This window comes from Nyctereutes procyonoides, unplaced genomic scaffold (assembly GCF_905146905.1).
Source record: "Nyctereutes procyonoides isolate TBG_1078 unplaced genomic scaffold, NYPRO_anot_genome, whole genome shotgun sequence".
NCBI classification, from domain to species: domain Eukaryota; kingdom Metazoa; phylum Chordata; class Mammalia; order Carnivora; family Canidae; genus Nyctereutes; species Nyctereutes procyonoides.
Genome location: NW_026575142.1, coordinates 48,268,855 through 48,280,380, shown reverse-complemented (window position 1 = coordinate 48,280,380; position 11,526 = coordinate 48,268,855). Strand labels below are relative to the sequence as shown.

The window sequence follows — 11,526 nt, the reverse complement described above, 5'->3', positions numbered from 1 at the left end:
CAACACCCCTCCATCCCCACCCTCTTCCCTGTAAAAATAAACTCTATCCTTCTCTCTCCCTGCTCTATTCGCTTTTCTGCTTGGGTCAGGGAGGCCCTGTCCAGCCCCTATGACTTGTGCCCCAAGACACAAGAACCATCATCCCCTATACATACACACCATACATACTTCCCCTCTGAGCCCAGGGAAACTGGGAGGCAGCAGGTGGCCTCGTAAAGGCTCCCAGGCTTCTAACAGCTGAGCACAGCTGGTCTATCAGTGAGGGTTGGCAGCAGTATTGGGAGAAGCAGCATAAGGAGCATGGGTTGGGGGTAGCCCCTGAGAGTGGAGCTGAAAGGAGCTGAGTCCACTCCCAAGTGCGCACTGAGTGGGCCTCAGGAAGAAGTATGGGAGGCACACCACCCAGGCCCTGTGTGGTCCAAATGCAGCAGGTACAGCAGGCCCCGAGGCCACCAACTCACATGATCTAAGAGGCACACTCCTTTCTGTGGGAGCTGGTGCCCCTCTCCCCTCCCAGCCTCTTCCAGACAGGGTGACATGGAAGGATGTCACAGTGAATGGTGGGGGCTCTGCTGGAGGTAGGGGTACCCCCAAAGCAGAGGCACAATGTGGTGTTTGAGGGAGGATCAGGACTTGTATCACCTATGGTGTGGAGGGGCCGGACCCAGCCCAGCTGGCATGTGCCCTCTCTAAACCTGGACCGAACAGCCCTGCTGGGTGAGCTGCCCCAGGCCTTGGCAATAGCAAGCTATTTCTCCCCAACCCCAGGTCTACCACACCTCACACAGCTGCCCTGGGTTCATGGGGGAGCCGACAGGGCAGCCGAAGTGTCGCAGGAAGTCCCGGGAGTTGGAGAGAGTGCCCAGCACGCGGAAGCGGGCGGGGCTGTGGGGGTCAGTCACCAGCCCCTCGTGAGAGCTCTCGGGTGTGCGGACTGAGCACCACACCTGCGGGCCAGGACAGACATGGGGACACATGGTGTCTAGCACAGGCAGGGCCACAGACTTGGCTGCAGCAGAGCCATCCCAGGGACGCAAACCACCACAACCCCAGCCCCTTGGCTGAAGAGACCTCTAGGATACAGCCAGCATCTCATCTACAACCCCTTGTTATCAGCACCAAGGGAGGGAAACGTGCCTGCCCTCCCAAATTCCCAGAGCTGCCCTGGCCACTGGGTCGCCCAGGATGGGTGGATCTGAGGGGAAGAACCTCGGCCCTCAGAGGCTGCTTGCGGTAGTGCAAAGTACCCCTAGGAGATCCCGCCTTAGTCCCTGCTCTGCCACTTACTTTCTTTCTGGGCATCCCTGGATGAGCCACTTTCTCCCCAAGCTTTAGTCGCTTCCTCCAAAGCCACCTCAGAGGAATATGGTGGGGATCAATCCTGCACCCTACCCGCTGCCCCTCAAGCAGGACAGCCCCACCCTTTGGGATCTGCAAAAGCCTCCTGGAGAGTTCTTCCTCAGGCCTTCTTGCATGCTTTCTTGAGCCCCAGCTTAGAAGCTCTGGGCACCAGACCTTCCCAAACCACCTTCCACACCCCAGCTTCAGCCCCATTTCTCAGTTGCTTTCCTGCATGCCCCAGACTTCTAATGACCTGCCCAGGATGGAGTAAGAGAGGGGCAGGCCCCAGATCTCCTAGGAGGGCAGTACCTGAGCAAATCCCACAAAGAAGAGCTGGTGATTGGTGAGCCCCACGGCTGGCAGCTGCTGCTCTTCCCCATGCTTGCTCAGCCATGCTTTGTAAGCCTGGGGTCAGGCACAGGGGTGGCAGGTCCATCAGGGGTTGCCCACCACCTCCACCCACTGCCCCCCCACCCCTCCCCGAGGACAGGGGAGCCTCAGCCCCTGGAGCCCAGCCGGGCCACTCACGTTATAGGCAGCCTTCAGCCCCCCGTTGTCAGCGATGTTCTCCCCCAGCGTCTGGCGCCCATTGAGCCTCTCCCCGTTGACCTGGTACTGGCTGTACTGTTCCTCCATGCAAGCTGTGTGATTCCGGAAGGCTGCCAGGGACTCATTCTGCCACCAGGGCCGCAGGTTCCCTTCCTTGTCATATTCGCGCCCTGAGGAGAACTAACCTTTGCACCTCCCCAAGACTCAAGCAGCCTTCCAGCAGCCTGAGTCCACAGACTCCAGGGTCCCTGTGACCTGCTCCCAATAATACAAGGCTTTGCAAGAACTACTGGGAATTCTAGGCTGGAGGGGGCAACTCCATGGGCCTCTACCTTGGTCATCAAACGCATGTGTCAACTCATGGCCCATCACCACGCCGATTCCACCAAAGTTCAGGGCCCTGGTAGGTGAGGAATGCTGCATGAGGACATGGTGGGGGAACTTCTGGATCCCACCTCCAGCCCTGTGCCCAGCTTCTCCACAGGCCCAGGCCCAGCACCCAACCCCTCCTGCTTCAGACACACTTGGGGTGGTTACGAGTGTAGAAGGGGGCCTGCAAGATGCCGGCAGGGAAGACGATTTCATTCTTGGTTGGAAGGTAGTAGGCATTCACTGTCTGGGGGGTCATGCTCCACCTGGGAGAACAAGAGGAAGAGGCTGAGGCTCCTGATTCTCTTGATGCCCCTCCCACCCCAGCTGCTCTGACCTACCTCCTGCAAAGACCTTGGGCTTCTGGTTTGAGATGTCTTGCCCCCCTTCCCTAGCCCTGGAAATGACCCCTACCTCTCCTCCTGCCCCAAGTGTCTAGCCCTCCATGCTCACTGGTCCCGGCTGGGAGGCTTGCGGAGCTGGTCAGCCATCACCTTAGCAGAGAAATTGTACAAATTCAACATGTTCTGGAAGAAGGAATCTTCAGAGACTTCGTACTGTGGGAATGGTGGGAAGCAGAAAGCAAGCAAGACAACATGTTGGAGAAGAGAATAGCCCCAGTTTGGTTACTAATTAGCACCTCTCTGAGCCTTAGTTTTCCTCAACTGCAAAGAGGAGTGAAATATTAGGAAATAAGAGTCGCCATACTTAAAGACTATTTATGTTGCAGGGGCTTTATTGTTTTACATCCTGCCTCCTTCTAGGCTCACGACAACTCTATGAGGTTGGTACTAATAGGATCTCCATTTTATAAATGAAGACACTGAGACCCAGAGAGGTTATATAACTCGTCCAAGGTTACACAGGTAGGTCGGAGTAGAAAGAGGATTTGTGAACACTGCATTCTACTGCTGCCTAGCCTGCAGCCTGGCACAGAGCCAGCACATGAACAGCATCAGTTGCCTGCACTTGCCTCTGAAAGGAGCCAACAAGCACCTCCTTCCCCCCCAGGGCATGAGCTCCAATTACTCAGCTGAGAACAGCACCCCCCCCACCCCCATGACAGGGCTGAAGTTCAGCACTGGTGAGGACAGGTACTCACCCCATCATAAACATCATCCAGCTCTTTGGGATCCAGGATGAAGTCCGGGAAACCAATCATATCATATATAGCGTCTGCCTGAAGAGACCAGGCTAAGTAAGGGTTTCCCTGCTCTGGCTCCCCCCAAAAAACTGCATCCTCCATCCCCACCTGAAGATGGCGCCCCAACCCTGGCCATGGCTCACTTTCTCCTTGGCTGCCAGGCGGGTCTTCTCATCCATCCAAACCAGCTGCCCCAGGGCTTCCTCAAAGGCATTCCGGATCTCGCTGATCATCCCTTCAGCCTGGGAGGAAGGGGGTGCAAATTGGCCTCCCACTTGCACTGACGCATTTTTTTTCTCCCCACACACCCTAGTACCCCATCCCTGTCCTTCCAGGGGAGCATGCGGGAGGGCCCAGACTTGAAATGAGGCTGCATCTTGGGAAGGTGAGAAGGAAACACCATTTGTGAAGGTGCTGAGATGGTGGGTGGCTTTTTTTCTAACTAATCAAAAAATTTAAATTGACAATAATTGAATTAATAGAATTTAATATAGTGTGTTGATTTTTATCTGATTATGGAAGGAAGGCATCAATAGCAGAAGATTTGGGAAATTGAGAAGAGGTGGGGATCCCTGGGTGGCTCAGCAGTTTAGCGCCACCTTCCCCCCAGGGCTGATGCTGGAGTCCTGGGATGGAGTCCCACATCAGAATCCCTGCGTGGAGCCTGCTTCTCCCTCTGCCTGTGTCTCTGCCTCTCTCTCTCTCTCTCTCTCTCTCTCTCTCATGAATAAATAAATAAAAAATCTTTAAAAAGAAAAAAGGGAAGAGGTGAAGAAGGAAACAGACCATGCACATATAATCCCATCACTCAGAAATAACTCCTTTTAACATTCTGATTATCTATTTTGAGTGTCTTTCCCTGCCTGGATATACATATAGAACATGGAATTACATCGTACAACATAAGATATATCTTGTAAACTACTTTTTTTTCACTTAACAATATATCATGAGTTTTAGGCTGCCTCATAATCCTCCCTAACCACAATCTTTCTTCTAGTCTCTATGATTAGACGTTTAAGCTGTTTTCATTTCCACCTATTATAAACCACACCACAAGAAACATCCTCGCAGATAATACTTTAAGCATATTCGTTAGCATCTCCTAATAAGTAAATATTGTTTTCCTAATTCTATAAGCAACATAAACTCATTGTCGAACATTTGGAAAATACAGAGAAATGTAAAGGACAAAATGCCACCCAAAAAGTAATTACTGTTCATTTATTGATGAATTTCCTTTCAGTTCTTCCCCCTCGCTTCTTGTACACACAAATGAACAGTGGATTTTAACTAAAACAAGGAGTAGGGTTGGAAGAACTTTGAAAACTCACAATTTCCTTGCTTTGCCGATCGAACGTGGCCTTCACAAAGAGGGAGCCCAAAGCGAAGCCAAGTGCGTCGTCCGTGTTGGAGATGCAGGTCTGCCACCTTGGCATGCAGGACTGCAAGGGACAAAGAGCCAGGCCTCCCAGAGATAGCTCTGTTCTCCAGTCTGAGGGCCTTTCTTTTCTCTGGGGCCAGCCCTCTCGGCTCTGAGCAATGGAAACCTGAGTTTCGGGTGCTGTCGTCTCTCCCGTAGACTCCAGAGAAGATAAAGGGCAAAACTGAAAAGTGTACCAACTCCAGCAGCAAAACCCCAGGAGGAACATGTGTGCTCCCCACTCTGTGCTCAGTGCTCTTCTCCTCTTAAGTTTCTAAGAGGCCCACTGGGGTCCAGAAGTTTTTTTGCTCAGCTCCATGTCCCAGTCTTATAACCAATCAATCCCCTGTGCCAGAAACCCACAAGTCACTAGCTTCCTCCATTTCCCTACCCCCACATTCAATCTATCACCATGTCTACTACCTCGACCTCTTGGTCCTCTCTCTGTCCATCCCTCCGCTACTTTCCTCCCCTCAACACTAACATCTCTGGCCCAAAGATTGCAGTCACCTCATAACTAGACACTCTGACTCCATTCTCATCCCCCTCCCCTGCTGCTCCCCTCTATCTTCCATTTAGCTGCCAGAAAGATCATCCAATACATAAATCTAATTGGGTTATTCTGCTTAAAATCATCCGATGGTTCCCCATTATTGAAAGAATCAAGGCCCGATTTCTTAACAGAGCATTCCGGTCCCTTCATGGACTGCCCCAGGCTAACCTCACCACCCTCGGCCTCTCAGTTGGCCTGTTCTCCAGCTCATAACAGAACATATGCAAACCTATGGTGTTCCTGGCCTCTGGGAATTTGCACATGCTGTTCTTTCTGCCTAGAATGCTCTTTTCCCTTGCTCCCTTGGTAAACTAATTCTTCAAATGTCACCTCTTCATAAAAGACAGTCCTGATGCCTGTCCCTCTCCTAAGTAGGGTGTACTATATCCTTTCCTCTGTTCTGTAGCACAAAGGTCTTTCACACAACGTGAGCCCTTATCACCCTGAAACACAATGTTTGTGTACATGTTATGTTCTCCTAAACTTACTGGGGCATCTTGAAACTAAGAACTACATTTACTCATCTTCTTAACCATCACTGTCAAAGCTGAGTGCCTTTGCATATGATGCACTGGTGCCCCACTTTCATCAGCTCAGTCCTAAAGACACCCTGCAAGATATTCTTATTTCATACAGGAAATGGAGTGTCAGAGAGGTGACACACCCAAGATCCCAGAGGCCAATAAATGGAGGACTTGGAATTACAACCCGAGTCATCTTGATTCCTACACCTTTGTTCCACACTCTACCATGAGGCAAATGGTGCTTGACACACAGTAGGTGTGCAGCACCAGCTAGGCTGTATGGAAGGCAGGGACAGAATCAGAAATCCCACCTTCTTGGTGCCATAGAGAGTCTCCAGCAGTTTCTCCTGTGCAGATTCAAAGCGGTGGTCCAGGCTTGAGGTTGTCTTCTGTACCAGATTCCAAATCAGGTAATTGTTCAGGACACTGGCATCCAGACCAGAACATAAGGAAAGGGCAGGTGGGGTACCACTTCCACCCCAAACCTGCTCCACAAATGCGGAGGCAACAGAAGTCCTGAGAGGCATATATAGGAGCTGTCCCAGAATCCCTCTCTCTCTCACCCTGGGACCACACACCTGCCTGCAGAAGTCAGTCTGGAGCAAGGTGTGGGAATAAAGAGCATAAGTGGGGCCCCTGAAGACGCAGGCTAGGGAAATAGCCTGCAAACATTCTCTTTTGATGTTTGGTAGGTCCAGGACCTTGTCAAATGCTGCTCTGTGTTTGACTGTGCCAGTACCCCATGCCCGGTCCCTGCCTGGATTTGTGTGGAGCTCTGAGCCCCACCTCCCACACTTTGGGCTCTCCCCAACCTTGGCTCTGTGTGGTTGATGAGCTCTGACACCTGCTGCAAATAATCCGTTCCATACACCACCACAGGTTCAGAGTCACCCAGCTCCAGCGGTGACAACAAGAAAGACAGAAACTCCAGCCAGTCCACAGAGGGTGCCAGGGCCTACAACAACAACAACAACAAAATCTCAAGCCTCCTTGCCTGCCCGCCTGGCTTCCAGCAGACCCTTCCCCCATTGATATACCAGAGCCTGGGAGCCCTTCCCATTGCCATGGTAACATCTACAAGAAGCTTGGTAGCCTCTTCCTGCAATAAATCCTTTTCCAGGCCTGAGTGCTCCTCAATCTGGGAGCCCAATCATTTATTATACAAGAAAAAAATACCCTAAGTAATATTCAGCTGGGGCACAGATACTAAAATATTTTTACAACAGTTGATAAAACACTCCCTCGAAGGATGCCTGGGTGGCTCAGTGGTTGAGCATCTGCCTTTGGCTCAGGGCGTGATCCCGGATTCCCGGGATGAAGTCCTACATAGGGCTCCTTGCATGGAGCCTGATTCTCTTCCCTCTGCCTGTGTCTCTGCCTCTCTTTCTGTGTCTCTCATGAATAAATAAATAAAATCTTAAAAAAAAAAAAAAACACTCCCTTGACACCATCCAGGGTCCCTACATAACTGGTATCTCCTTCAGAACCCCCTTCACCCAACCTCTCCATAATCTAACTAAAGGGCTGATTCCTGGCACAGTAAGAGCCCTCCAGGAGATGCTTCCAAATTTCTTTTGATTGTTTTGTGGACATCTTGTGCAAATTGTTAGAGAGTTTTAACATAATCCCTCTATTCATCCCCAAGCAACATAAAAGGGGACCAAGGAATGGCCTACTGAGAGGTGATCTAAAATGGATAGTGACAGTGCAGCTGGAAAGCTCAGAAAAGCAAGCAAATGAGGAAAGGATTGGCTGTCTTGGAAAGACAGCAGGAAGGAAAGCTGGGAGGTCTGCTCCAGGGGCCCGTCCCCCCCAGTTGTCTCTGTTCCTCCATTTGCCCCACCTGCAGCTCTGCAATGCTCATCTTATGATAGATCTTCTCCTCATCGCGCCTCTGGTCCTGGGGCACTGTGATGTTGGCCAGTTGTATCTCCAGCTCCAGCACCTGCCGCATCTGCTCCCGTGTGGAGGTTGGCCGTCCACCCAGCAACATCCCCAGCTCCTCCATGTAGTCAAGGTAGGCGGTAAGCACCTGTCAAGGCCCTGAGTCATCCTCAGAGCCCAGCAACAGATCCTGCCCGAGGCTGAGAGGGTCTGTTCTGGCCCCCACCTCTGCTTACCATCTCTTCTGCTGACCCTGCTCCCAGAAACTTTCTTGAACAATCCTGTTTTGTTCCTGTCATACTGCCACCATCGGCTTGGATCTTGTTTATTTATTTGTATACTTATTATCATCTATTTCCTCAAAGAGAAGGTAAGTTCAAGAGAGTACTCTTCTAAGTCACAGCAGCTTATTCACCCCTCCACCACTAAGGGCTAGAATGAGGCCTCGCACAGAACAGGCACCTTGTAAATATTTGTCCTATAGATGGACCTGCTTCCCACACGGCTTTGCCTTCTCATTTCCTAAAGCCCTTCTATTTTTTCAGCATCTCAGTGATCACATGCCTTCACTTAACAGCTGAGTGGACCCCATGGGGAATTTAGTCCACGGTGGCTTTAATGGCCTTCTGTCTCCCATCCAGCCAGGCCTCAACCTTGCTGCTTTCTCAGCTCCCTTCTAGTCTCTAAGGAGGAGGAAAGTGCAAAAAAGAAATACATAATGACCACATGTATACACATGTATCCGGCTCTGCTGGGGCTCTACAGGTAATGCAGCTTTATTCCCTCTCACAGTGACTCATTTCACAGATGAGGAAAGAAGCTTGAGAAGGCTACATGATTTGGCTCATGTGGGTATTCATCTCATTTCACAGATGAGGAAAGAAGCTTGAGAAGGCTACATGATTTGGCTCATATCACAAACGAGCAAATGGTAGAGTCCAAATATGGCTCAGGCCTGGCAGTTGCAGGACTGAGGCTCCAGGACTACATGGACCCAGTGCAAACTCATGTTGCTTCGGCCTCTGCTGACACTTGAGCTCAAGTGACATAGGGGCTGCTTTCTCTGTTCTCCACTGTAGTCTCAGGCTCTAGCACAGCATCTGGTACATAGTAGGTGCTCAACAAATAAGTATTTGTTGAATGAAGGGATGAGAACCTGCAGACAGCCCCTCAGCACTGCTTGGCACCAGCTCCCTGTGGCCCTCCTCCCAGGGATCACTATTCACTCTGGCCCTGAAGCCCCAACCTGGGCTCCCTTCATCATCAAAGGCCACTTCATGTCTTCTCTCCCACTTAGAGGGCAAAGGCAATCAATGTCTTGTTTACCACATGCCTGGAGGAGGGCCTAGTTGAGGAATGCTCAGTGTTTGAGAACCAAAGAAAGGACAAAGGACTGTCCCAGTTGTTTTACTCCATGGCTGCCTACCTCACTGGCTCTCTTCCTCCCACTGCCCTTAAAATTCAGGGTTCTCCTTCTTCCCCTTCTGTATTCTTCCTCTGCCTCTCACTTCTCCTGAGCCTTTGCCTGCGTTTTTAAAGAGATGCCCCACAAGCCCTTGGCTCCCTCCAGGCTCATCCTCAAGACTTTACCCAGCTTCCACAGCTGCCTGCTGACCTCCCCAGGTACCTCACAATTACACATCCAAAATGAGTGGTTCCCACTACCTAAGTGTCTTCATAAGCTTGTATCCACCCACTCCCCCAAATAAGCACCATAGGAGGTAAATGTTATGATCCTCATTTTACAGATTAAGAAACAGCTTCAATTTGCATGGAGCTGCAGGGCTAGGATAAAAATCAACGTCTGACCCCCAAACCTGCCCTTTTCCTGTGATGTCACACTGTCTCCTCCTCCCCAATGTGCTCTGAGCTGATTCTTCCTATGGGCATCCCTGGTTCTCCAAAGACTCCTCCAACCCACTGTCACTCAGACTTACAGTCTCTTCTGTCTTTATCCCTTCCTTCTTCTACTCCTCTCTTTGAACACCCAGTCACCCCGCAATTCACAATTTACACTTGATTATATCTCTTGCATCCCTCTGCCACTTCCCACATCCGGGCCCTAACAGACTCAGAGCCTAGAGTACTACTGACTCTCAACTCCTCTGCAGGCTCCCTCACTTGCATCAACTTGTCACACCAAGCACTGCTTACTGGGTTGCTCTCTTCCTGCTCTGGAGCATGCAACAGCTCTTGGGGGCCTCTACAATAAACTCAGTATGGCATTCCAGGTCCCCTCCACAGCTAGCTCTTACCCACCTGTCCAGCTTCTCATCTGCTTTGAGCTCCACATTTTGCCAAACTGGACCCCTTCTCATGGTCCAAATATAACTTAGCTTTTCCTTCTTCAAGATTTTGTTTAAACTCTTCTCATTACCCCGCAAGGCCTCACCCACTCTTAGATATTCTAGAGCACCCTGCTCAGATGCAATCTCATTAGGAAACCTCCAACTACCTGAGTCTCTCCTGAGGCCTAGAGATCCCTCTTTTGAGCCTGTTCTCAGCTCTCTTGGTCCATGAACCCATCTACACTGAAAGCTCTGTGTGGCAGTGGTTCTGGAGGTACATCTCAGAATTCCTCCATTGCACCCGGCACACAATAGGTGCCTATAAAATGTTGTCCTAGAAGAATAAGGGCAAAGAATGAAAGAAGGGGAGAGGGAGCATAAGGAAAGAAAAAAAGGAGAGAGAGAAACAAAGGAGGGAGAGAAAGAAAGCTGGGAGGGAGGGGGGAAGGAAAGGAGGGAAGAGGGAAGGAAGAAAGAACGAAGGAAGGAAGGAAGGGCAGTTGGCTCACTAGGTGACAGAACAGGCTCACCTTCCCCACAATGACCCTAGGCAAAGGGAAACGTAAACAAGTATCAGCACAGCCCAACAGAGAGGTGGGGTTGGGTGTTCTGAGAATGCTCCTTACTTTTTCATTGGCGGTCCTGTTTAGGTAGTAATCTCGAGAGGGGAGAAAGAGCCCAGATTGGTCCACCTGCAATAGCAAGTCAAGGAAGTGAGCCTTCCCCCAACACACACTTGGACTTTCGGACAGGGGTGGGGTGGATGGAGCCACCCCAGTCTGCCTGTCATAGGGGAGGAGAGTCTGGGCTCAGCAAATGGTCAATAAGTCCCTCCCAACCCTTCTCCAAACTGGTACCTGGATAACATTGCTGTTAGAGCTCTTAGAGTCGGCACTGACATAGACAGTGAAGAAGGGAGTAGCTCTGTAGGTCCCTGCTACTGCCTTCAGCACTTCCATGAAGTTGTCCTGGTCCCAGGGCCCGGTAATGTTCCAACCACCAATCTGAGTAGAGACCACAGTGGAAACTATGGAAACAGGGGCCACATCCTCTCCCAAGACCTATCCTGACCTCCCCCAGGGGTCCTACCTTGTCAATGAGGTCTCGCAGTGGCTGGGCTCCCAGTTCCTCAATACGCTCCACCTGCAGGCAGGAGAGGTAGAAACGCTGTGTCTTCCGCTCAGCTTCACTGGTAGAGTTGAAGGTGGTGTTTTCTGTGGGGTAGAACACAGGTCCAGTTGGTAACTATGCTAACTGCCGAAAGGGGTCCTGGGCCTTCACTTGGTCCCTCTCCTTGCCCTGTTAAGGGGCAGTCCTCCTAATGTAGACCCAGGAAGATCGTCTGAACAACAAAGAATGACTTCCTCTCCCCTGTCCATGGAAACCCTCGAAGATTAAGCACTACAGACTCCCTCGTGCCCACAACACCTCAACAGTGATCCAAGCAGAGT

General features: G+C 51.0%; 1 protein-coding gene across 5 annotated transcripts in view; it reads right to left on the bottom strand.

The window, feature by feature from the left end:
• Positions 1 to 11,526, bottom strand: part of ECE2 (endothelin converting enzyme 2) — a 32,062-nt gene continuing 20,536 nt past the window's right edge. For 2 of the 5 annotated variants that reach the window (XM_055307794.1, XM_055307791.1), the window contains exons 5-19: positions 11,165 to 11,289; positions 10,933 to 11,079; positions 10,702 to 10,767; positions 7,747 to 7,935; positions 6,716 to 6,858; positions 6,215 to 6,329; positions 4,738 to 4,848; positions 3,547 to 3,645; positions 3,362 to 3,439; positions 2,713 to 2,816; positions 2,415 to 2,525; positions 2,223 to 2,290; positions 1,870 to 2,060; positions 1,651 to 1,746; positions 1 to 947 (exon numbers count right to left, since the gene is read on the bottom strand). In XM_055307794.1, coding sequence (XP_055163769.1) covers positions 771 to 947; positions 1,651 to 1,746; positions 1,870 to 2,060; positions 2,223 to 2,290; positions 2,415 to 2,525; positions 2,713 to 2,816; positions 3,362 to 3,439; positions 3,547 to 3,645; positions 4,738 to 4,848; positions 6,215 to 6,329; positions 6,716 to 6,858; positions 7,747 to 7,935; positions 10,702 to 10,767; positions 10,933 to 11,079; positions 11,165 to 11,289 — 1,820 coding nt within the window. In that variant the 3' untranslated portion in view covers positions 1 to 770. The remainder of the gene's footprint in view (positions 948 to 1,650; positions 1,747 to 1,869; positions 2,061 to 2,222; positions 2,291 to 2,414; positions 2,526 to 2,712; positions 2,817 to 3,361; positions 3,440 to 3,546; positions 3,646 to 4,737; positions 4,849 to 6,214; positions 6,330 to 6,715; positions 6,859 to 7,746; positions 7,936 to 10,701; positions 10,768 to 10,932; positions 11,080 to 11,164; positions 11,290 to 11,526) is intronic. The other 3 variants (XM_055307793.1, XM_055307795.1, XM_055307797.1) reach the window with 2 other exon arrangements.